This window comes from Haliotis rufescens, unplaced genomic scaffold (assembly GCF_023055435.1).
Source record: "Haliotis rufescens isolate VD_foot unplaced genomic scaffold, xgHalRufe1.0.p SCAF_11, whole genome shotgun sequence".
NCBI classification, from domain to species: Eukaryota; Metazoa; Mollusca; class Gastropoda; order Lepetellida; family Haliotidae; genus Haliotis; species Haliotis rufescens.
In genome coordinates this window covers 40,766,224-40,793,753 of record NW_025963791.1, presented here as the reverse complement: position 1 = coordinate 40,793,753, position 27,530 = coordinate 40,766,224, and the positions used below count along the sequence as shown (strand labels likewise).

The 27,530-nt window shown below is 40.0% G+C and overlaps 1 protein-coding gene across 4 annotated transcripts in view; it reads right to left on the bottom strand.

The window, feature by feature from the left end:
* LOC124142321 (ubiquitin carboxyl-terminal hydrolase 7-like) overlaps positions 1–27,530 on the bottom strand; it is a 63,019-nt gene that overhangs the window by 27,606 nt on the left and 7,883 nt on the right. For 3 of the 4 annotated variants that reach the window (XM_046510734.2, XM_048392727.1, XM_046510732.2), the window contains exons 2-16: positions 26,746–26,844; positions 16,407–16,509; positions 15,731–15,823; positions 13,467–13,540; positions 12,338–12,402; positions 12,023–12,111; positions 11,613–11,721; positions 10,308–10,438; positions 9,936–9,990; positions 8,570–8,650; positions 5,929–6,019; positions 5,710–5,792; positions 1,576–1,685; positions 665–827; positions 125–269 (exon numbers count right to left, since the gene is read on the bottom strand). In XM_046510734.2, the coding sequence (XP_046366690.2) occupies positions 125–269; positions 665–827; positions 1,576–1,685; positions 5,710–5,792; positions 5,929–6,019; positions 8,570–8,650; positions 9,936–9,990; positions 10,308–10,438; positions 11,613–11,721; positions 12,023–12,111; positions 12,338–12,402; positions 13,467–13,540; positions 15,731–15,823; positions 16,407–16,509; positions 26,746–26,844 (1,491 nt within the window). The remainder of the gene's footprint in view (positions 1–124; positions 270–664; positions 828–1,575; positions 1,686–5,709; positions 5,793–5,928; positions 6,020–8,569; positions 8,651–9,935; positions 9,991–10,307; positions 10,439–11,612; positions 11,722–12,022; positions 12,112–12,337; positions 12,403–13,466; positions 13,541–15,730; positions 15,824–16,406; positions 16,510–26,745; positions 26,845–27,530) is intronic. The other variant, XM_046510733.2, reaches the window with a different exon arrangement.

Here is a 27,530-nt window from a genome sequence, read left to right as displayed (position 1 = left end):
CGTATTCACGAAGAAAAAGAACAAATAATTTGTTTGCATCCTCTATGAAAAACCATGAAGCAGTAAAAGAATAATGCCAAGAAGTGTTACAGTGTGAGTTGAGATACAAACAAGCAGCACTTACTCATACAACTTTCTCGTATATACACCAACATATATGCATTTGTACAGTGTTTGACAGTCATGTCATCGTCCAGACCACCGAAGTTGTGATCTATGGCTTCTTGCTTTGTACACCGAGATACTACGTCATCATCAAACTTGCACCACTGAAACAAGCAGGATAAAGAAGTGCCAGAAATTTACATCAAACTTTACAAAATATCCAGATGATATACTGTGACCAATACTTTCATGAAAATATTTAACTATTTGTGTAAACATTATTTTATTGTGATCATTAGTCTGTTGATATTTGTTAATATGCCTTGATGGAATTCATTAATGATCTTGTGCATGCAGAATTCAGCCCAAACACAGCACTGAAACCCAGAACAGCCATTTCAAATGTAAATACACCATGTTTCTTTTAAAACGACATCATTATCTCCATTCGTTCTTTAAAAATCCCACAATATTGCATCCCTGTTTATCGTAATCCTGGAAATCTTTACACTGCATTCAGGCTCAACCCTGCGAAGGAGAAAGTCAAAAGTATGCTTACGATACTCACTTTGCCGTCTCCCTTTGAATTGATATATACAACATAATGCCCCCCATGGTTATCCCCGCTATGTACAAGTACTGCATGTAAGATGTAGTTGGCCGGAGTCTTCTCCTTCTTCTGTAGGTACTCATCCAGGTTCAACCGTTCCGGGAACTCAAACCTGAAACATCAACACATTCCCAAATACAACCCAGTTGACATGTCGAATAACTCCGTATGGAACCTTTCTTGAATCTATGACTTGAATTACATACAGCTCAAGAGGTCAAGTCTTGGTCATGGTGAGCTGCAAGCTAGTGGTTGTCAACTTGGTGTGGCCATTTGGGGCATTTCAGTAACCATTTAATGCCTCAGTCGGCAATATTTCAGTGATGTCACTGCAGTTTGTAATGAGTGAGTGAGTATGGTTTAACGTCGCTTTTAGCAATATTTCAGCAATATCACAGCGGGTGACACCAGAAATGGGCATCACACATTGTACCCATGTCGGGAATCGAACCCGGGTCTTCGGCGTGACGAGAGAACGCTTTTACCACTAGGCTATCCCCCCCTCCTCCCAGTTTGTAAATAATTTAGTGATCAAAAGCATTGGCAACTATCCACTTGACCAGGGTACCATCAGAAGCAATCAGTCAGGTCACTGAGCCCCACAACCTGATACCCATCCTAGTCAACCCCGACATGCATCTAGTAAAGTATCCTGCTCCACAGGCTTGGGGTGCTTTAACTACTGAAATAGCTGCAATAGTTTTAATTTTATTTTATGAAATTGATAGAAACTACTTATAATCCACATGATCAATGTCAACTGTTGATATTTGAACTCATTGGTGTATTACCATCAGGTCATGTACAGTTGTGATGCATGGAAAGAAATGCATACATAGTACAGACAGGGGAAAACTCACCTGTCATTGATTTTGATGTTGGCATCTGTGATGGGGTCATACATGAATCTCATTAGGTGTAGGTGTAGCACAGGAGGATACTGTAAGAACACAACTCCCTTCTCTGATTCCTGAAACAGTCACATCCGATTGATGTACATCCTGCATGCCGATTAGTACTTTAACACACTGGTCTTTGCGACACATGACCAAATAAATAACATGCACTAATATAAATAAATATTAAACTCAGGAATGTGAGCCAGTGAAAACTTCAACTAGCAATGTATCTAAACTGGATTGCCTCTTTTGTAGACTAGACCCACAATTCCTCTACATCAAAGTTACCCGTCAATAATCAAAACTGAAAAACAGAAAAATAAAGCAGAACCAACAATCAATGCCAAAGTCTGAAAGCTTGACCAGTCAATTCTTTTTATTTGTCTATAAGGACAACTATTCCTCCCCAGAATCACCACAGTTAGACAAGCTGCAGAGACTGGGGACCTATTTTCCCCAGAATCACCACAAGCACCAGACACTGGGGACCTATTCTACACAGGAGTCACCACAGGGAGACAAGCTGTAGACACTGGGGACCTATTCTCCACAGGAGTCACCACAGGGAGACAAGCTGTAGACACTGGGGACCTATTCTCCACAGGAGTCACCATAGGGAGACAAGCTGTAGACACTGGGGACCTTTTCTCCACAGTAGTCACCACAGGGAGACAAGCTGTAGACACTGGGGACCTATTCTCCACAGGAGTCACCACAGGGAGACAAGCTGTAGACACTGGGGACCTATTCTCCGCAGGAGTCACCACAGGAAGACAAGCTGTAGACACTGGGGACCTATTCTCCGCAGGAGTCACCACAGGAAGACAAGCTGTAGACACTGGGGACCTATTCTCCGCAGGAGTCACCACAGGAAGACAAGCTGTAGACATTGGGGACCTATTCTCCACAGGAGTCACCACAGGGAGACAAGCTGTAGACACTGGGGACCTATTCTCTGCAGGAGTCACCACAGGGAGACAAGCTGTAGACACTGGGGACCTATTCTCCGCAGGAGTCACCACAGGGAGACAAGCTGTAGACATTGGGGACCTATTCTCCACAGGAGTCACCACAGGGAGACAAGCTGTAGACACTGGGGACCTATTCTCCACAGGAGTCACCACAGGGAGACAAGCTGTAGACACTGGGGACCTATTCTCCGCAGGAGTCACCACAGGAAGACAAGCTGTAGACACTGGGGACCTATTCTACACAGGAGTCACCACAGGGAGACAAGCTGTAGACACTGGGGACCTATTCTCCGCAGGAGTCACCACAGGGAGACAAGCTGTAGACACTGGGGACCTATTCTCCACAGGAGTCACCACAGGGAGACAAGCTGTAGACACTGGGGACCTATTCTCCACAGGAGTCACCATAGGGAGACAAGCTGTAGACACTGGGGACCTATTCTCCACAGTAGTCACCACAGGGAGACAAGCTGTAGACACTGGGGACCTATTCTCCACAGGAGTCACCACAGGGAGACAAGCTGTAGACACTGGGGACCTATTCTCTGCAGGAGTCACCACAGGGAGACAAGCTGTAGACACTGGGGACCTATTCTCTGCAGGAGTCACCACAGGGAGACAAGCTGTAGACACTGGGGACCTATTCTCTGCAGGAGTCACCACAGGGAGACAAGCTGTAGACACTGGGGACCTATTCTCCACAGGAGTCACCATAGGGAGACAAGCTGTAGACACTGGGGACCTATTCTCCACAGGAGTCACCACAGGGAGACAAGCTGTAGACACTGGGGACCTATTCTCCACAGGAGTCACCACAGGGAGACAAGCTGTAGACACTGGGGACCTATTCTCTGCAGGAGTCACCACAGGGAGACAAGCTGTAGACACTGGGGACCTATTCTCTGCAGGAGTCACCACAGGGAGACAAGCTGTAGACACTGGGGACCTATTCTCCACAGGAGTCACCATAGGGAGACAAGCTGTAGACACTGGGGACCTATTCTCCACAGGAGTCACCACAGGGAGACAAGCTGTAGACACTGGGGACCTATTCTCTGCAGGAGTCACCACAGGGAGACAAGCTGTAGACACTGGGGACCTATTCTCTGCAGGAGTCACCACAGGGAGACAAGCTGTAGACATTGGGGACCTATTCTCCACAGGAGTCACCATAGGGAGACAAGCTGTAGACACTGGGGACCTATTCTCCGCAGGAGTCACCACAGGGGGACGGCTGTAGACACTGGGGACCTATTCTCCACAGGAGTCACCACACGGAGACAAGCTGTAGACACTGGGGACCTATTCTCCACAGGAGTCACCACAGGGAGACAAGCTGTAGACACTGGGGACCTATTCTCCGCAGGAGTCACCACAGGGAGACAAGCTGTAGACACTGGGGACCTATTCTCCACAGGAGTCACCACAGGGAGACAAGCTGTAGACACTGGGGACCTATTCTCCACAGGAGTCACCATAGGGAGACAAGCTGTAGACACTGGGGACCTATTCTCCACAGGAGTCACCACAGGGAGACAAGCTGTAGACACTGGGGACCTATTCTCCACAGGAGTCACCACAGGGAGACAAGCTGTAGACACTGGGGACCTATTCTCTGCAGGAGTCACCACAGGGAGACAAGCTGTAGACACTGGGGACCTATTCTCTGCAGGAGTCACCACAGGGAGACAAGCTGTAGACACTGGGGACCTATTCTCTGCAGGAGTCACCACAGGGAGACAAGCTGTAGACACTGGGGACCTATTCTCCACAGGAGTCACCATAGGGAGACAAGCTGTAGACACTGGGGACCTATTCTCCACAGGAGTCACCACAGGGAGACAAGCTGTAGACACTGGGGACCTATTCTCTGCAGGAGTCACCACAGGGAGACAAGCTGTAGACACTGGGGACCTATTCTCCACAGGAGTCACCATAGGGAGACAAGCTGTAGACACTGGGGACCTATTCTCCACAGGAGTCACCACAGGGAGACAAGCTGTAGACACTGGGGACCTATTCTCCACAGGAGTCACCACAGGGAGACAAGCTGTAGACACTGGGGACCTATTCTCCACAGGAGTCACCATAGGGAGACAAGCTGTAGACACTGGGGACCTATTCTCTGCAGGAGTCACCACAGGGAGACAAGCTGTAGACACTGGGGACCTATTCTCCACAGGAGTCACCACAGGGAGACAAGCTGTAGACACTGGGGACCTATTCTCTGCAGGAGTCACCACAGGGAGACAAGCTGTAGACATTGGGGACCTATTCTCCACAGGAGTCACCATAGGGAGACAAGCTGTAGACACTGGGGACCTATTCTCCGCAGGAGTCACCACAGGGGGACAAGCTGTAGACACTGGGGACCTATTCTCTGCAGGAGTCACCACAGGGAGACAAGCACCGGACACTGGGGACCTATTCTCCACAGGAGTCACCACAGGGAGACAAGCTGTAGACACTGGGGACCTATTCTACATAGGAGTCACCACAGGGAGACAAGCTGTAGACACTGGGGACCTATTCTCCACAGGAGTCACCACAGGGAGACAAGCACCGGACATTGGGGACCTATTCTCCACAGGAGTCACCACAGGGAGACAAGCACCGGACATTGGGGACCTGTTTTCCCCTTAATCTCCACAGGGAGACAAGCTGTAGACATTGGGGACCTATTTTTACCAGAATCTCAACAGGGTGGAAGGTAACAAAGTGAGGCGAGGTGAAATTAGGTTTAACGTCGCGTCCAAGATTAATGCACTTATATAGCGACGTGCATGCACACGTGTGTGTGTGTGTGTGTGTGTGTGTGTGTGTGTGTGCTTGTGCGTGCTTGTGCTAGTCTGGACTGATGCCGATTTATAGTGCTAGCCCACTGAGATACCATGCTGCAGTTTAACATGAATACCCCACTCAGACACAGTATACGGACTCCGAGCCGTCCTTGTTTTAGCCCCTTAATGCCGAGCGCCAGACAGGGTAACAACAAGTACCATCTTTTAACGTCTTTTGGTATGACACGGCCGGGGATCGAACCCCGGACCTTCCGCTCTCCGGGCGGACGCTCTACCACTAGACCATGGAGGCGGTGGTAACAAAGTGAAGGATGTGTACTTACCTGCAGACCATACTCCCCAGCATCATACTTGTTGTCTCCATCCAAAGTCTCCACTGTGATGTACTCCTTGAACGACTCGTGAACTGAAATATGATGTGCAATTATCAGTTTACACCAACCCAACGTAGGGAGCCAACAATATCTGCAAGTTCTCTTGGGACTTGACACATAACAATTTAAACAATCAAACTCTTTAATAAAATACTTTGTCTCACTTACCATTCTTCTTGCCCTTGACATTGAGTTGAATATCAAAGAAAGTCTCCGTCTTCTGAGAACCATACTCCACATGTTTACACTTGATGTAAGACTGAAAGACAGTGTGGGATATCACATGAAATCAAATGTCTCAGGCACTATGATAAATAAGTAGGTTGACATACAAAGTCGATTTCAATACTTCAAAAGGAAAATATCAAGAGAAGGATCATTGTCGTAAATGTGCATAGGTCATACTAATTTTCCAGGGGATAATGGCCATCCAATACATTAAGGCTATAGTGCCAATATCAGACCATTGTAAAATTATTATACCACATTGCCGATATCAGACCATAACTTCGATATCGACTCTAGTGATGATATTCAACCCTAGTGATGATATTCAACCCTAGTGATGATATTAGACCCTATTGATGATATTCAACCCTAGTGATGATATTAGACCCTATTGATGTTATTCAACCTTAGTGATGATATTAGACCCTAGTGATGATATCAGACCACAGGGCTGATATAGCAAAGTTCCAATATCAGACAATAGTGATAATGCTAGACCGAAGTGCCATTATCAGGATATTGTGACCAATATCAGATTCTGATGGCATCAAGTTACTTTGTCCTGAGTTTGAATTAAGGAGTGAGTGAGAGTGGTTTAACACTGCACTGGACAGTATTCCAGTCTTATCACCATGTAGGAATTAAGGAGTGAGTGAGAGGGGTTTAACGCTGACAGTATTCCAGTCTTTTCACCATGTAGGAATTAAGAAGTGAGTGAGAGTGGTTTAACGCTGCACTGGACAGTATTCCAGTCTTTTCACTATGTAGGAATTAAGGAGTGAGTGAGAGGGGTTTAACGCTGCACTGGACAGTATTCCAGTCTTATCACCATGTAGGAATTAAGGAGTGAGTGAGTGAGATTTAACGCTGCACTGGACAGTATTCCAGTCTTATCACTATGTAGGAATTAAGGAGTGAGTGAGAGGGGTTTAACGCTGCACTGGACAGTATTCCAGTCTTATCACTATGTAGGAATTAAGGAGTGAGTGAGTGAGATAGGGTTTAATGCTGCACTGGACCGTATTTCAGTCTTATCACCATGTAGGAATTAAGGAGTGAGTGAGTGAGAGGGGTTTAATGCTGCACTGGACTGTATTCCAGTCTTATCACCATGTAGGAATTAAGGAGTGAGTGAGTGAGATTTAACACTGCACTGGACAGTATTCCAGTCTTATCACTATGTAGGAATTAAGGAGTGAGTGAGTGAGAGTGGTTTAACGCTGCACTGGACAGTATTCCAGTCTTATCACTATGTAGGAACAAGTATTTGTCACAGAGTGACGAAATATCCCCCGCCATATACACCATAGTACCAAATATGAAGACAATCCAGCGATTAGTTCTTGAGATATTGTGGCAACACCGTTTTCCAACTCCAAAAACAGATTTGCCTGCTGTGACCTTGAAAATGGGGTCAAGGTCACCAAAACCGACTGGTGTCTGCGGTGTCTGTATATACACCATAGATCCAAATATGAAGACAATCGAGAGGTTTAGTTCTTGAGATATTGTGGCAACACCGTTTTCCAACTCTAAAAGCAGATTTGCCTGCTGTGACCTTGAAAATGGGATCAAGGTCACCAAAACCGACTGGTGTCTGCGGAGTCTGTATATACACTATAGTTCCAAATATGAAGACAATCCAGTGTTTAGTTCTTGAGATATCGCGGCAACACCGTTTTCCAACTCCAAAAGCAGATTTGCCTGCTGTGACCTTGAAAATGGGGTCAAGGTCACCAAAACCGACTGGTGTCTGCGGTGTCTGTATATACACCATAGTTCCAAATATGAAGACAATCCAGAGTTTAGTTCTTGAGATATCGCGGCAACACCGTTTTCCAACTCTAAAAGCAGATTTGTCTGCTGTGACCTTGAAAATGGGATCAAGGTCACCAAAACCGACTGGTGTCTGCGGAGTCTGTATATACACCATAGTTCCAAATATGAAGACAATCCAGTGTTTAGTTCTTGAGATATCGTGGCAACAAACAGGTGGGACGTACGGACGTACGGACAGACGGACGGACGGACGTACGGACGGTCGTGAATACTATATCCCCCGCTTCGCGCTTTCGCGCGGCGGGGGATAATTAAGGAGTGAGTGAGAGTGGTTTAACGCTGCACTGGACAGTATTCCAGTCTTATCACCATGTAGGAATTAAGGAGTGAGTGAGTGAGAGTGGTTTAACGCTGCACTGGACAGTATTCCAGTCTTCTCACTATGTAGGAATTAAGGAGTGAGTGAGTGGGAGTGGTTTAACACTGCACTGGACAGTATTCCAGTCTTATCACCATGTAGGACTTAAGGAGTGAGTGAGTGAGTGAGAGGGGATTAACGCTGCACTGGACAGTATTCCAGTCTTATCACTATGTAGGAATTAAGGAGTGAGTGAGTGAGAGGGGTTTAACGCTGCACTGGAGCGTATTCCAGTCTTATCACTATGTAGGAAATTAAGGAGTGAGTGAGTGAGGGTGGTTTAACGCTGCACTGGACAGTATTCCAGTCTTATCACTATGTAGGAATTAAGGACATTTCGCAGTATTTACTATTTTCTTGGGCTGAACCAGCAGATGAACTCACCAACATTTTCCCCTCAAACAGTTTTGGGATTGTTGCTTCTACACATGTACCCTTCATCTTGCTCTCCATATTGTCCAGCAGCTGAAACACGATGCACCATTCAATACCAGTCGGTGTCAAACACTAGCAATCAATTATCAATTTCTACAGACAACTGTTTACATAAAAAAACAACCAGTACACCAAAGTTAAATGTATCAGGTTACAGGACTCAACAATATACCATTTCAATGGACATAGTTTTATTACTGATCTGTTTAAACTGAACTGATTACAACAGGCTCTTCAGCAACCCATGCTTGCCGTAAAAGGCGACTAACAGGATTGGGTGGTCAGGCTCGCTGACTTGGTTGATGCATGTCATCGACTGTGTGGATCAATGCTCATGATGTCGATCACTGGATAGTCTGGTCCAGATTCGATTATTTACAGACCGCCGTCTTATACCTGGAATATTGCTGAGTGCGGCGAAAAACAACAAACAAACAAACAGAAACAAAGATTACAACAGAGAAGCAAATGCCCATGCCATCAGTCATGCATGGCTCATATTCTCCACATTTGCCTACATTTTGTTAACATATTATGTCACAGTAAATACAAACACAAAATAACAATTAGAGATACCACCAAAGATTCAAGGATTCAAATGGTTAAAAAAATGTAGATATGTAGATATTCAAATCCAAAAGTTTATTTTTGCATACAAGGACACAGACCAAATACATGAAATGGATACTACATAGTATAGGATCATTTTACAAATAAATGCATGTTTCATTTAAACACATTTCTGCTTTGAAAGGCATACTTGAAATATACCAGGACATATTTTTAATCTTAATAACATGTGGTTGCCATGAGGTGGTTAAATTGTTGGACTGAAATTAGCAGAGAGACCTTGGATGGGTGACTGTGTTTTGGCAGTTAGTCTCATGAGAGTTTCTAGGGCTTCGGTACTGCCCCAGTGTGAAGCACATGTAACAGAAGTGGTGTCTCCTTGAGCATGAGTACCGGGTAGGATGAGATTGTAATGTGTTTGTGAACCTTCTAGCGCCTAACAGGCAGCTTCAGTTGTATACTCCCCAGGGAGCTGAGAATGATTGTTGAGTGCACACTGATCCAGTAATGGGGAAAAGACAGCACTTTGAGCATGCCCGTGTGGTGTGGAAATATGGGCAATACAAAATGGCCTATTGTTATGAGTACAAACATCATACAATTCTAAGCCTCACAAAAGAAATTCTATTTGGAGCAGTGAAAGACGTCATTGTTTCCTCCCTGAGCTGATTATGTAAATGGCCATGACACTTCTAGTGAAATGAATAGATAATGTGCTTATTCAATGTTTGTTTTCAAGACTCACCACTCGACACAGCTCCTGAACATCATGTTGCATAAAGGAGTCTAATGTTTCCCATCTGAAAACCATGATTAATAATTAATGATTCAAACACAAACAGGATATGAATATGTTAAACTCAAACTTACTGGAGATATTGTCTAATTCAGATTCTTATTTGCTGTCGTTAATAATCAACTTAATATATTATAATGGCATTTACATTATACTTCTCTTCTTTCCAATTTAAAGTGGTGCTAATACAAAACTGCTAGATTTCAACTTGAATTTTCAAAAAGTTTAAATTACCAGACAAAAGAAGTCCATAGAAGTTGGGTATGTTAATTATTAAGAGAGACATTATGCTAAGAAGACAAATGAAACTGCAACACTCACCCAAATGATTTTGTAAGTTTCTTTGTTCCTACTGGTTTATCACTGAACTGCAGCTCATAAAAGACCCTCTGGAGAGCGAGGGGGACACTTTTCGAACCATCATCACTCTCAGTAGGCATCATGTACACAGCCTGGGGTAAAAGTAAGTATTGCAAGTCTCAAGTTATCAAGTTATCAAGTTAGTAAGCAGGGGTTTGAATCAATGGTAGCAGGTATCTGAACCGTATCTTTGAAGACTGCCAAGTGTGATCTCAATTCTTAAGTATTTTTTAGGAAAATATTTCATAGTCATAAAACACAATAGTTTTGCTTCAAAGACCAAGAGTTGAGATGTAGCAAGGCAGGTGCAGTTGTAGTTATGCATAATGTAATCTGCATTCTTTCCTAAATTTCTATGTGAGTATTTTTTGTTGCACAAATGACTTGTATAAATCAGAGCTACAGATAATCAGCGTATATGTGTAAAATATCCCCCAAATATTCAAAACCTAATTTCTTTCAATTAACATGCGTAAAGAAATGCATGAATAAAATGAAAAACTCAAATGTGTAAAAAAGCATCCAATACCCAATGAAGCTTTTTCAGCATGCGTACAAAGGAGCTTATTTCCGAAACACAGTTACGAGCTAATTTACTTTCCAAGTCAAGCCTATATATTTGGAACAGTTACATACATCTAGAGTGATGAACAGATGAGTGAAAAAAAATTACTTTCGGGACATTCAGGAATATGAAAACAAAGCATTGAGACTGACTGTGGATGTTCCACTTTGAAACATGAATTGGAATCTAACAAAGTCTCTCAATGGTTACGTTGATAACTTCCTTTTCTTCACTGATTTTAATGGTGGATATTTATGTATCAGAGATACATTCAAGAGACTGCATTCAATGACCCTTCATCACACATAACTGAAAATGTGAGATTCCTGGTACTTGCAGTCTATGCCATCAAGCTTTCAGTCTACAAGCCCAAACCTGGCTATAAGCATCACTTCCTGTAGATTATGATTTTATTATTGACTATTACTAGTGGAGTCTACTAGACCAAACAGAAGCTTACTAAATCAGGCTTTGGATTAGTGGCTGAAGTCGCAGACTGTTCTGGGCAAATAATTCCCCTACAACTATAATTCTGCAGGAATGTGCAATGATACTGCTTGAATCCAGCATCTTAGGTTTATCTCTGAGTATGATATACCGGAGACTTGTTACGCCCTTGAATTTCCAGAGATGATAAACATAAAAGCATCATTACATAAGCACACATAACTATGGTTCAGGGAGAAAACAAGGACACTTACTTTCCTGAGTTTGTTGGTAAAGAAGAGAGTTTGAAGCAGAGAGTTCATGTAGCATGTGGCCCCCTGGTTCTTTAAACCCACAAAGCCAGTGTGCTTCTTCGAGTCCCAGCTACAAGACAGAAAGCATAGAAACATACAGTCACTGAAAGAATGGGGAAATAAACGGAACATCTTAAACAGAGGAATGGGTGAAATCATTTTGACATGTGCCTCACTAACACTGAACCAGGACTTTATGAAAAAGCATAAATGTGCATCTGGTTTGGATGCATTCATTTTACAAGATGTTTATTAATTAAATTATTTTAGACCCTTGGGTCCTTTGGAAACAGAGTTTAACAGACACAGGTAAACCCTGTATTGATCAACACTGTTATAACAGCTAGTGTTATAACATGGCAAAGACTGACCTGACTCCGTGTGGGGCATCAGCTATGACATGAACTTCCAGATTGATCTTATCATCCTTCACAAAACCTTTGTCAGGGTCCAGCAGCTCCTGCAGGCACAATAAGATAATCTGTAATTCCTCGGAGCTCATTGGTTAGTTTCTAATTAGCATGCAGGAACAATATCACGCCCTTGCCAGAAGCACTCTGCCCATGTGACAGGTATCAAGGTGAAATGTCTTATATTTTTTACCGTTTGTTTTCATGTTATTATTTAGAGAAGTGCTGAAAATAGACCAAGTTATATGCCCTGAATATATAAACATTTTGACTTACCGCCCATGATATAAAATGGCTAAAGCCCCAGTCATTCTCTTTGCAATAGAATAAATGTTGAATTTCTGAAAGGCAAATTGCATTGATTATTAACTCAAATATTTCTACAGCATAAAAAGACAATAATAGAGCCTCAGGGAAGTTTCTAGGTCAAAGCTAAAGGATGAAACATATTACTGGAGCAAATGGTACTGATCAATAATATTTTACCATTAAGTATCTTAAAATGTCTAACATCAAAGTCATTATGAAGACATCAACTAAGTTAAAATCAGCCTTATTGTGTCTGATGTTTCAATTCTATCATGAAAAATGCCTGGGACCCAGTTCAGTGACATGACACTAAAAATAGGCATTCAGACAAATCATATCTCAAACAGCATTACTGTAATCTAATCTAATTCTTTATTCAGTACTTGTTTAAGCCTACGGCTTATTGTACAATTGAGGGTCGACAGAAGACAGTATGGCTAACCGGCGATTCACTGTGTGATGTACAAAGTACAAACATGGCTGTATTTCTAATTAAAGATTTTTCTCGGTTTGACATTAGAATGTTACACTAATGGGACCAGGATATCCTGAACACTTATAAACATTTAAAAAATATGTCCATCACAGCCAGCCGATTTATCCAATTTTAGACCATTAATGGAACTGATTATCTCTTGTTGAAGGATAGGAACATCAAGAATAGGGGATAGGAGCATCAATAATACTTGTCAATTATGCTATCTGAATACTCAGGAACAGATCTATTGCTGCTAAAAGTTCATTCATAAATCTTCTGATTCAATAAAATATACATAGGGAACATTCATAATCATATTGGGCAACAATTTCGAATGTATATATATACTGAACTATGAGAAGAGTCATTTTGATTTGGCTGTTGAGCTTAAACTCATGAGTGAGAGAAATTCTATGTAAGTTAGTGAGAATGAGCCGTAATTTTACATCACATCTGCATTATTTCAGCGATATAGACAGTGATGAGAGATGGAGATGGAGATGGAGACGTCACTTCCGAAATGAAGCTTAGATAACTAATGGGTCCAAGATATTTATCTAAACAGATTGGAAATGAAAAACACTTTGGATAATCAAGGATGCTAACTATATAACTTACTTCTGGTGAAAGGCTCCCCATCAGGCTTCTGTGAGAGGATCCTCAGCTCAGCCATAGCATGACATGACCAGGATCTAAGGGAAAGGAACATCATGGCTACAAGGGCTACACAAATCACTTACTTCCAGCAAATGCTTAACGCCTACCGTTAAGAGGGAAGAGGTTTGCATAACATGCAATAATGGAGGCAGTGACATGGCCCAGACCATGTAAGTGCCAACAATTGGTGATATCAAGCCCCCACTATACATGTACCATGAGCCAACTCAACTTCAGCAAATTAGGTGGCAGCCAAATTCACAAGTGCTAGACAAGTCTGTTTAAAAGTTAAAGCTTTACTGGTACACCTGAAATCCAGCTTTTCATGCAGATAGCATGTCAATTCTGGTTTTGGAAATGCATTCAAGGAAGTCCAATGCATCTGGCTAAAAACCAATAAGAGATATTTGCACTGCCAACTTTTAGAAAACATGTGCCTTTTGCAGTAGGACTTGTCAAACCAGAATGTCAAATGTCCCTTTTGCTGAAATAATGTTTTTGCTAGTGTCATCAATAGGTTTGAACTAAATACAGGACAAAGACTGAATTTCAAAGCAGTTAATCTTAACAGGAAGGCTATGATTGCCATACAAATATGTTGGATACAATTTGTTGAAGGGCAAACCAAACATGTTTCCTGAAGTAACCTAATCATGTGCTATTACTTTTCACAAATGTGAAACCCATTTCCATCCCCACCACTAAGTCTGTTCAGAATGTTCAATAAGGAAGAAAATAGAATAGTAATACTTTAGTATCTATATCAATCTCATTAAAATCAGATCTTAGTTCTCTCTACCGCTAAACAAAGATCTGAGGACATCCCATTAAGGGTCATGTCAGAATGACCTTTCATCCCACCAATCAGTGTACCGCTTACCAGATCATGAAAGGGAGTTGGAATGTGATTTCTAATCATGCAACCTCTAAAACTTTAACATGGGGTATTACCAACAATAGTTAAAGACCGAATCCATACAATCTAGGCCATATATTAGCCATTCCAGAATGTTCTTTTGTTCAGGTTTCAAATTTTTAATCGAGAATGTCAAAATGTTTCGAAAATAGTCGCCAATTTGAAATTAGTGCCGTTAGTGCATGAGAAAACTGCCTTCTGATTGGCTAATGTCGACTCCTTGTCAGTCAGTCCATTGGTCGGTCAAAGTTCGTGCAAGGTCGGTCTGACGTGACCCATAATGGGGTGTTCTCAGATCATTGTTTAGTGGTAGTGAGAACTTAGATTTGATATTAATGGGATTGGTATCTAAATGTGTGAAATTGTTGAGATTGTTCACTTCTTACAAAAACATATATTGGCAAACATGTAATTCCAATCTGAGAAATCACTTACATTTAATGCAGACTTGGTACTGAACAACATCCTTTGAGCATGTCTACATAAATCCCTGCTTATGAAAGTTATGTTTGCAGTAAATAAATGAATCTCAAATTCAGCCGATTCCGTGCTAATTGGCTTAAGTTGAAAGCAGAGATGCTAGCTTGTAAAAACATGTCATGTGAACACTGCTTGTACTGTACACAAAGAAGCAGAACAACCACATAAATGACCTATTCAAGTGACCTTGAACTTTGACAAAGGTACCTCTACACCTTACAATATGAGCCAAATTTCATCAAACAACAGCAAAACACTTCTTGGGCTAACGTGAACATAATACATAAGTTTGACCTAAGAGTGATCTTAAACTTTAATATTAGTTGCAAGTATTCAGGAATGTTCCCAAGGGCTATCTAAGCATATGAACCAAGTATGGTGTCCCCAGATGGAATACACCGTAACAACGAGAAAATAGCATATGATTGTCATCACTTGTCATACAAATGTTTCAAATCACGTAACCACTACATGCATATGACCTAAAAAACATCTGCAGGATAAGGCAGTTCACTGAAATGGCAATTGTTTTTACAAAACTTCACTGTGACCTTGACCTTCTATGTAAGTCACTCACAGCAATTTTAGATTGTAGACTGATGTACCAAGTTTCACTAACCTACAGTAAACGCTATTAATGTAAGTTATTGCTACAACATACTTTTTACCAGGCTATGAACTTGAGGATGACCTTGACCCTTGACATAACTGCTCAATATGTTAAAAAGATTTCTGAGTGCTATAAAGTAGATACATATGATAGTATAACCCTGAGATATCAAAGCACTACATGATTTCAAAAATATGTTATAAACTGAACTATACTTACGAAGATTCTGTGTCCCCATTGCACTGTAGAAAGAAACCAAGGCTTTTCTGGCGCTCTGCATTTGTGTTATTGCGAGGCATTGCCATGATCTTCCTGTTAAAAGCCAAGACAAAAATGTCATCAGATGTATTTCTTCTTGTTGTTATTAGCTTAGAAATGTTTACATATGGTATACATCACACGTTTCAGAAAAGGTATAATATATAACAACACTTAAACAGAAAACATCCATACTTTGTCCATAACCTATATCATTGATGTCTATTGAACAGATCCTTACAATCAATTAATTGATCATGGTTTCTTCCCGTTAACTATACAAGTTAGGACAAAGGTTCTCTACACTGCTGTGTTCTTTATCACAATATTTTCTGTCATCCTAGATAATAACAAGACAACAAGACTCTGATAGAATATTAGTTAATCATTGGTCAATTTGCCTCACAGTGATGAACGATCATGACTTCTCCACTGATTCCCAACACTTTAATATTAGAGACAAAACCCTCATGCACACGCACCAGCGCATACGCTGTGTACTTTCAAAGAAACGTAACCTCAAGTAAACTCCACATGGTCCAAATGTTAACACCAAAATCTGCTGAAAGATATGCCAAATGATAAGTTTGGGCAAGTAGTACTAGACTCAGAAGTGCTTTGCACAGATTGTACTTACCATGGTAAGTTTCTAACCATGCATGAAGGACTGAGGGCAGTGTCTTTCAGCTTACTGATGCTTTCAACTGTGTATCTGAATGTAGTCTCTGCTCGACTTTCATCTGAAACAAACAATGATAAATAAATTTTCATTTTGTTCATTCTAATTCCTGCATTCTGATTAGCTGAATTGGTCAAGTGTTATTGCATTAATTTCCCAATGAATGTAAAAAAAATAAGCCACGCCCATCGGAACGGACTACTTTCGCCAATACGGATTGTCAGGGAATCCAAATTACAGTTGAGGGAATTCCTTTTCTGCTCACCTGTATTGTCATGCATAGGACTTTTTAGTGAAATTAATGCATATTAATCGTCCAAACAAGCTAGCCTGTTGTATTATTTCGCTCGCCTTGTTTTCACAAATTTCATGTCTCATTTCTAACTCGCAATTTCCAACTGTGTCTTCCCGTTCCCAGAGAACTAATGTTTGAATCTGGCGGTTACTGACCATGCCATGAGAAACAGCCGCCTTTTCCCAGACATATTTGTTCCAGTTCGCTACAGTCTGAATGTTCTTCTCCCCACATGCCTTAATTGTCAGTTCCAGTGAACTTTGTTTCATGCTAGCCTCTGTTGATTAGCTGTTGACTTTGTGTGTCAAGTCATGTGCATAAACTTAACAATCACCTGATTCATGTCATGCTACAGTAGGTATTCCTATGTCTCAAATCTTTATCAATCTCGTCATTTTTGTCTGCTATGAATTATACAACTGTTTTTTTTTATTAATCTGTTGTAGATAAAACATGTTTTCGTTGTCGAGTTTAATTATAATTTAAGGATTGACCAAAAAATTGGTTCATGGAGGAATATACCGAAAAACTATTGTGCAAACTTTTGTAAGAATCCACGACGTGGATAAATACTGTATTACACTTTGCACATCGGTTTTGTGACTCATATCTCAATGAACTGCAAAAAATACCGCCAATCCTTAAATGATTGTGTATGTTTTAGCAGTGTTCATTCAAGCTGACAAATACATAGGGCCCTGTGGGCTCACTTATAACAAAAAGGTGGTGTCACTTTCAAAATGGAAAACAGAACATCAAAACACTGATGCCACCACACTCGAAATACTGATACCAGTGTTTAAAATTAGCAGGGTCCTGGGGACCTTGACATTAGCTACTTCAGTATTTGAATCTGGTGACCTAAAAAAACAACAACACAGCTTTCAACTGCATTTATTTTAAGGTTTTATGAATATTGGCATGACTTTCTGCTTTGTTAAACTAAACACAGATAATTTGATTGTTGACCTGACAGACTTATGTCACTCTAGTACAACATGAATGTTATTCTATCAAATCCTCTAAGAAATGTAACATTTCAACCTCAAATGTGTCTCAAGAGTTCAAGAAAATCTTCCGGCCGCTGCTGGCCCCTATTCCAAGTACATGGGTTGTTTACAGTATAATTTGTGTTATTATTGACAAGGCATTGCTGACTGCATTAATTTCATCAACATGTGCTTCTTTACAATGTAATAGGAACTAATTGTTTCTAAAAGTTCATAACTATTTATGCTATTGGCTATCCATACTCAACTTTATGTTGAATGCGAAACTCGTCCACAGACAGTCAAGTCCCGTTAATCTGACATGGTTCATTGCATATGATTATGTTGGATTAGCGACTATGTCGGATAAACAAAATTAAGTAGTATCAACGATTGTCATAACCATACAAACACGTAATGAAAATAAGAAATATTGTTATTGTTATTGTTATTGTTATGTAAAGCTTAACACAAAACTGCAGTCACAGGCTGTATGACTGAATAAAAATACATGTTTAAAAGCATAGTCTGGAATGGAAGTGGCCAGTTTCAAACTAGCGCAGTGGAGCTCAAGAAGGCTGCTTTCTTAGTGGCTTCTTTTGACTTTTTGTTTGTCATTTCATTGCTCGGTCAAAGTTCTCGAAAGGTCGTTCTGAAGTGACCTGTAATGGGATGTCCACAGCAGTAGCAAGATCATTTATCTGATTATAAAGAGATTGAGGTAATCTAAGCATGTGATTACAGATAAATCTGTATTGTTTACTAAAAGCATGATTTGTTTACCGGTATTGTTAAGCAAGTTTTGTAATATTCAGCTACCAGTTTACTCGTCTCGCATCAAAACATGGGTCTGTGTACTATGGGCTGATGACAATGGAGTATACTGATCACTGTATCGCATTTACAAGATTGACTAATGAGTGATTTTGGTCTTTGGGGGCTCTCGGTTGTTTACAACCTCGTTTGGGCGTCACAAGCCACTCCATACTCAGAGCATGGAAGGCTTGTGGCCCCGAAGAGCTTTACGCTAGCTACCGGCCGGTCAGCACGACCCGGGACCAGCTTATCCCTGGGGATTGTCCGGGTCACCACGACCATAGGGTGTCAAACCAGGTCACCTCGACCCCAGGGTTAAGCATAGGCAACCAAGCAGCCCCCACACAAATGCCAAATATTTGTATGTAATAAAAGTTCTTTTCATGTACTACATTTTATGTTGTTTGTGGCACAAAAGCATTATTTGTTTATTGTTAAGCAAGTTTTGTAACATGCACCTACCAGTTGACTCGTCTCGCATCAAAACAAGGGTTTGTGTACTCATGGGCAGATAACCATGGAGTACACAGATCACTGCATCGGATTTACAAGATTGCCTAATGAGTGATTTTAGTCATTCGTTGCAAATACGGTGTGTCGGAGTCGGAGTAAAAGACTGTCAGATAAGCAGGTCTGATAAATAGAACCGTTTCCCATCTTAAGTGTTGGATAAAGCTGATTGTCAGATTGACGAGACTGGACTGTATTTCAAATCTGACTTCCTGTCAAAAGAGTTTTGTATTCTAGTGCCTTAGAAGATCATAACTGACTCCTGAAAAAGAAAGCTGACTTTCACTGAAAGGCCTGAAGACTAAGAGCAAGACCAAAAATGGCATCTGAAGCATGCATACATGTAGAACACTGAGAAATTTTATTGATTTTGGTGATCTGGAGAACACTGAAGCTATGGCATCTGTAGAACACATTCTCTAATATCAAGTAAACAGAAATACAGTACAAATATATTAATGGTGAAGTTTTGTGAAGAATATCCATTAATATTCATGACTTTACAGGTGCTGAAGACATGTTTTTCAAATACCTATCAATGACTTGATTACAGGTGGCTTATCAAAATATCCTGCACAGAAACCTGGCTGCATTTTTGCACATCATCGTATATTTAGACTCATCAAGAAATGATGATCAAACTTATTCTTTACACTTGCATCCATTTCTTGTCTGCACGTTCCATAGCAGATACTGGTCGGATACAAATAACCTTAGGGCATGGTCGTCCTTGTTACCAGTACATTAATTATCGGACACTCAAGAAAAAATGTCACTCATAAACAATGGACAACGTCTGACAAAATGTCAGGTGGTCGGAAATGTTATTGGGAGCACATTATTGCCACTATTATATGAGACATGCATAACAGTAAAAGACAGCATACCAGTCCCCTATATGCCGTCGTATTCATGTTGGCAGAATAATCAATACACTCACCACAGGCTTTAATGTGCCATACAGCAATTTGTCCCTTATCATGCAAGCAAACAGCAAGGATGCAAACTCCATAGATTTTGGTTCAAAATACTCTGGAATCCATCATATTTTACAGTATTTGTCTAGCTTACATGGATCAATTTCAGACATTTTCTCTGTACTAAATGTCCAGGCAATTTATCTGAAGATACGACACCTATGTTAATTGGGCCTGGCAAGATGGTCAACAATGCCTTCTTCCTTTGTACTTTAAGCCACTATACCAATCAACATTAGACCTTATGCATCCCTCTTCAATACTAATTATTTTAACTTAAACATTGTGTGAAATGCACTTCATCATACCATGTATAGAACAATGGTTAATTAAATAAATTACAAGTACTGCTGAAATGTAACCATTCAGTCTTACTGTAGGATATGCCCCATATTTAACACTGTTTACATATGAGAATTCCTAGCCTACAACTTTATGTTACTGAAAATTTAGCATTATAAACACTAAACACATTTTATTATTTAATACCTGAGAGCAATCAATGACCACTTTGCACTGAATGTTAATATCATCTGCCAAATCCATCCACAAAGGCTGCAGACATGAGCAATTAACATTGCCATGGCCACATCATATCCTAGCAGTGCTCCAATAATGTAAGGCATTGTTACAACATTAAGATTAAGGTTATTGTCACAAAACTCTATAGGTATGTGATAAAACTGAATCGACGTTATTTGTGGCTCGAGTAGGGACATTGTATGGCATGTATCGCCATTGCCGTGACAACAGTTGCTGTCTCAAACAGATACACTGATAAAAGCTAGTATTGATTTTTGTATGGCTCATCGGTTGGTTAAATCAGCTCTGTCAAATGATGACTGTCACAACAAATTTCTGACTAAGTCTAATTATAGATCTAGTCATGTCCTTTCATATCTTCAAATTAATCTGATATTCCATGTTTGAAGAATGGTGTCAAAACAAGCTACAAATATTCTTGCCTGGTATGACTCGTGTGTGCCAGCAGCAAAAATCAAAATGGCTGAAAGGATTGTCTTGCATTAATTTACAGATACTAAGAATGAATTCAATCACAGGTCCGTTTCCATTTCACCTTAGCATATTTGAGCTAAACATTGTAGATGCCTGAATGCAGTCTGCAGCTTTAGCCAAAGTGTAAAAGACCCATTTGGGTAATATTGCTTTAGTCTAGCAAGCTCAGCTAACAATATTAACACTAAAGTAAAATTCAAAAAAACTGACCAAACAATTGGCACAGAGTGAGGGGGTTAAGATTTTACTATTACTATACACATTGGCATTCAAGGTTCATACAGGTGAAGTCAGGTGAAATTGGGTTTAATGTCGTGTTCAAGATTATTGCACTTATACAGTGATGTGCATGCATGTGTGTGTGTCTGTCTGTGTGTGTCTGCTTGTACTAGTCCGGACTGATGCCGATATTATAGTGCTAGCACATTGAGGTACCATGCCGCAGTTTAACATGAATACCACACTCAGACACAGTATACTGATTCTGAGCCGATCAGTCCTTGTTTTAGTCCCTTAATGACGAGGCGCCAGACAGGGTATCAGCAAGTACCATCTTTTAACATCTTTTGGTATGACACGTCTGGGGGATCGAACCTTGAACCTTCCGCTCTCCAGGCAGACGCTCTACCACTAGACCACGGAGGTTCAAGGTTCATACAGATATGGAACACTAAAAAGCATTTTCAAGGCTGCCAACATTCATTCTCAAGGCTTATATTTGATTAAATCCAGCATACTAGATATCAGTCGTATGACCCAAAAAGCAGTATGCAGAGATTATCCTAGAATTTTTTACCTATGAGAGAAAAGCAACCCTGGTCCAAAAGCAATGAGATTTTTTGGCGTGTGATGAGATTTTGCTAATTTTCAGAGATATTTTGTTTTCACTCAGGGGAAACCGTATCTAATTTTCGATACTTGTGACTCGAATAATGTTGCAAATAATGTTATAAGATTATATATGAATATATCCTCGGATATCCTATTTTTGAAAATAAATTATTCAACTGCGCATATTTAAAAATATTAGTATTTACGAAACATTACATTAGTACTTATACTTCTGTTGTTTGTCTACTTTAAGGGGAATTATTTGTGAGGACAATTATAGATCGTTTAGGAGGCATGTTTACCACCATCAGCTGTTCATTTCGTTGGCATGCAGGAGACAACAATCTGCAGTTATTAAATTTTGACAATGTGTGTTTAGATCACAGGAACTCGTTATTTGTCAGTAAATAAAAATATATACCACCTACTTACATAAATAGGGTATATATTTTTATCTACTGTCCAATAACGAGTTCCTGTGGTCTAGATCATAACTTCATATATTCAAAATGATGAAATGAAATAGCGACAGTTTGTTGGTAAAAAATACATTACTTACATTCCAGTGCTTTCGTCAATTTCGCCGTCTTATTTCTGCTGTCTTGTGTCTCTGACCGTATCAAATTAAATCTTTTCAATGTGGACTTTTCAATTAATTAGAAGTGACAGTTCAGTATACGACGACTATTGCTCCAGGTTCGCCCTTTTGTTTAATTAGCAACAATTAAGTCCTTTATTTCCCGCAGAAGGCAGCCTGTTTGCCAAATGCAGCAGCCAGAAATGTCACCGGAAGTTGAAAAGACTGTTGACATTCACAATGTTTATGAATTACTTTTGAAAGATTAAGTCACAGTTTTCAAGTTTTATGGACAACTCTGGAAGTAAACGTATTGTAGTATATTCTAAAAAATCTAAATCCAACTTGCTGTTTGGCCACTAGAAATAGTTCAAAATTTGTAATTCACGCTCAGTGACCATGTTTGCACGAGGGTATGTTCATGAAAACTTGAGTGCCATCTTATCTAAAGACTAGGTGAATCTCATCTGAAATACGATCGTTTGTATATCATTATGGAGAAAGAGCTGTAGGTATATTCATTTAGTTTTTGTTTTGTGGTAATTCCAAAATCGAAATTTGCTTGTGTTTTAAAACTTTACCCTTGATTGCCTTACCTGTACGTCTTTAATTTCGGCTAGGTTTTAAGTTTTTTTAAATAATTTTAATGACTTGGTGTTGTAGATCATGGAATAGGATTTTCAGGTGCTACCAAAGTGTATTTATTATAAAAACAAACACTCATTTTGCCAATCAGGGAGAAAAAAATGTTGCGCGCTCCACCATTGTCAGCTGATGCAAAGCTCCATGCACATGATGCAGTGATATAGGAATCGGTTCTGCACTGTAAGACAGAGCTCCAGATAAGCTGCGTATCTGCGTGAAATACGCATCAGAAATGCAGAAATACGCAGTAAAATATAATCCAAGCGTATCAAATACGCAACGAACATTACAGATACGCTACAAAAATAAAATTTGTGCGTATCATCAAAATATTGTGAAGTAACCCTGTGTATTCGATTAGCAAATCAGCAACTTATTTTGAAATTATAAACGGGCATTCCGTCAACCTTGCCAAACTCCACGATGACAGTTACATCATGATCATTTGTCATCACACTTTCGTGTGGAAGTATCGTGGTATTTTTGAGTCCTATAAAGCTCTCAAACCCACACGACACCAGTTTGCAGGGACTAGACGAATAGTGTTTTTAAATATTTAACTTAAATACCCACATGTGTAAAAACTAGTGGGTAACAGAAATTTGAATATGCAGATAGAATTACTGATACCCAATGATTTTAAAATGCATGGGTAAAATACCCACAACACCAAAAGCTTATCTGGAGCTCTGGTAAGAGATAGCATGCAGTGTTGCGATTATGCAAATCGCTGATAGACAACTTTTGACAACTGAATAAACTACTGTGTAAGTTTTTTCTTGACATTTTTAGGTACGGTAGATAAAATTCTTCAATACAACATTTCCGATTTTGGTAGGTGAAAATGAGAGTGTCAATGTAGTTAAAACTATTGAAAGATGTATGTGATTTTCAAGCGCGCTCATTGAATGTTGATGCAATATCTACGACAACTGTGGGAGAATATCACAGAATCATGGCCTAAGCCAATCCCTATATGACATCACACATTTTCAGACAAGATTTATTTTCCACCCAACAAAAAAATAAATTAAGTCTGTCATGAATTCTTCAGGGTCTTTGGCACACAAATCACAAATGTCACTTAAACATCTTTGGGACATATTTTTGTGTGTTTCAATAGTGTGATTAAGAAGTATATGTCAATTTGTACAAATTCTTTTCAAGCTAATTTGGTGATTTTCAAGGCTTTTCAAAGTTCACACTAAAAAATCAAGGATTTTCAAGCCTGTGAAACCTTGGGCATTAGATAATGGATTGAAAATCAAATATTGCATCCCACCTGTATTGACAGCATAAACTGGTATGTCAAATTGGAGATATGTATCATCATACAGAAAGTCAATATTTCATGGCGGAGATTCTCAACTATACCTATCATGATTATCAATTTATCTCAAAACTCAATTACTGCAATGTGTGTCATTATCAATACACTGAATCAGTTGTTATACGTCATTGAAGGTTACTGGTTTACACATGTATTAAAATAACTGGCAAAAAAGACGTTGGTTTTACTCTAAAGATAAGTAATATTTTTATCAAACCACTAAAAAATGTCATACTTTGCATTTTGCTCGATACTGCTATGATGACATGACTCTCAATGCATTCATAATAGACATCTTATATACAGGAAACGGCTGCAAACATAATTTCTTTTTTCCAACAGGAAGATGTTATACATGATTTTAAAAAAATGCAATAAGGCGAGACCAATTTCATTGCTAGGATTACGGATCCGCCGACACCATTTTTCGCCAAATCGGAAAATAATAATGAAATTCTATCATTTAAAAAAAAATATTCTACCCGACATCGATCGATAAGCCTTGTTGTGAATACATGTTAGGGGAAGTAACTCTAGTTTTAAACTAAAATTCCTTACGCAAATGTGTCTGCAAATTCCATTGGTCGTTCCACGCAAACATAGCCAATCAATGCGTACTCTCAATTACAAGTGTTTCCAGCATGCGCACAGCGTGTATTGATTATGCAGGGACCATGTGTAGGACATGGGGTGTCAGTTTGGGTGTTTTAATCTGGTGTCTTTCGACAATGTCAGCAAAGTATTTCAGCGTAAGCGTTCTGAAGGGTAGTGTGTGCTTATCAAAGCGAATCATGGATAGTCCACTGGATGACACAGTTGGTGATTTGGCGACGAAAAGCCGTATCGTCAATCGCCGATGGAGATGGACTTCAAGAGGTGCATGCAACAGAATCTAAGGCTGGTTCCTACGGGAATATTGTCGAACTTACAACACCTATGCAAGTTTTAGCAGACTTTGGACTAAATTATGTGACAGTGGTGGCAAAATTGAGAATAAAGAAGGGCTATTTAATTTAAGTGCATTCCACATGTTAGCATAACACTTCAGCAATGAGTGTTACATGATCATTTAACACGATAAAGTTATACTGGACAGAGTATTTCAAGTACTTGTATGTGCCAAATGTATATTTGTTTTGAAGCCAAGTGCTGTTTAAATTTCAGTGTATTTCACATTGTTTTTATATTTTTAAAATACAATAAAACTTTAATAAGTTAAAAGCTTGTTGTCGAAGCCTACCTGCTTGTGGGAAACTACCAAAAGATACCTGTAAACCCTGGTCATCAGTAAGGAGTGTCATTAGATAAAGGGACTATAGTGCATTGCTTGCAACATGCGTGGTGGGTAATACTGAAATACTTTTGTAGCTTCTGTGGCAAAATGAGGGATTTTAAAAAAAATAAATTATTTCCTCCTATCAGCATTCCTGCCTCTTAAAATCTGTAATACCTGCGAAAAAATTTTCTCTCAAGTACTTTTTTTTTTTTTTACATTCCCTCCTCCATTCAGCCACTTTACCCGAAAAAATCTGTAATCCTAGCAATTAAATTGGTCTGGCCTAAACTGGTATTTTTCAAATGTATTGTGGTATGTTAACAGGGGTTGATTTAACCACAAGTTTGCTCTTTTGAAAAGTTACTGGCCCTTCTCCAAACCAACTGGCCCCAAACTAAATGTTGGGAGGCTATGACAGAGTTACCCATGGGGCTCTGAAATCTTTACAACTCTTCACCCCTAAAACAATATTTCCTGCACTCTTGAGATTAAATCTTGGCTTCCATTTGCCTCATGGTGATATAATGGGCAAAAAAGGACCTTCTTCTTGTACAGAACATTACAAAATGGCCACCAGTTGTGTCATTCTACCTATATTATCTTTTAGTTAACTATTCACACGATCTCATCACCCCTAAATATTTTCTCATCAAAATTACATGATTCATGAGCAGTGTTCAATTAAAGAAAATGAAACATACAGGGGTGAAAGTTGTGAAATTTTGACAAGTCAGACAGGCAGGCCATTAACTTTGTTTCAGCAAGCTTATCGTAATTTTGACTGCCCATGGGCCAGCTGTTAAATCGACCCCTGATTGGTATTTCATATTGTGGTATACAGGTATACATACCATCACTACCTTGCACCTCTAACAAGCAGTCCTGTCAAAACTCTTTGTCTGAATTTACGAGATCACCCTCTACAAAACTGTATATTTTGGGTAAAAACTGTGCATTATACACAAGAAAGTATAGTAAAGATAACTTGTCATGATGCGATCAATATATACACAACAAAAACATGTAGTTCCTACCTTCTTCCATCTCTTCTTCTTGGTTCGTGGCCCCCATTTCCTGCACGTCGCCATTGACCACCCCACCATTGCTGTCTGTCCCACCATGCTGACTGTCGTCTGAAAACATAAACATAAGTCAAATATAAGACAAATAATATGTCACAACAATCTGACAAAATCTCTACTGATACAAGGGTAACTCTCAGCCTCATGTGTGCTTGCTGTGTGACTGCAGGCTGTAAATAATCAAGTCTGGACCAGACAATCCAGTGATTCATATTTGGAACAATGATCCACGTTGTCGGAATAGGATGATAAGCTATGAACCAAGTCACTGAGTCTGACTACCTTGTCCATTTGGTCGCCTCTCATGACCAGCATAGGTTGCTGAGTACCTATTCTAACATGGAATCTCTACAGGGTCATTCGTATGTAGTCTTAGTCGAACAAGGTTTTCTCAGCCACTGGTGGGTAGTCTGAGATCTCTGAACATTCAGGAATGTCAGGAAAGACATAGTCAGAGCTACAGATAAGCAGCATATTTGCATGAAATATGGATACAACACCACTTTGAGAGGTATTTCAATTATACCAAGGCATGTAAGTTAATGTCTGAGGAAAGTGTGAAGAGGCAGGTCTGAGACATTCACAACTTTGGTGAAAACCATCAGCACGGTTATTATACTGTCAAACCATCCGAGGAACATAATCAGAGCAAATCTGGAATTCAAACCCATTATCATAGGATCCTGGCATGCCTAAGGGATGTAACTCTGCACAGAGAATTGTGGCATCTTAGACAA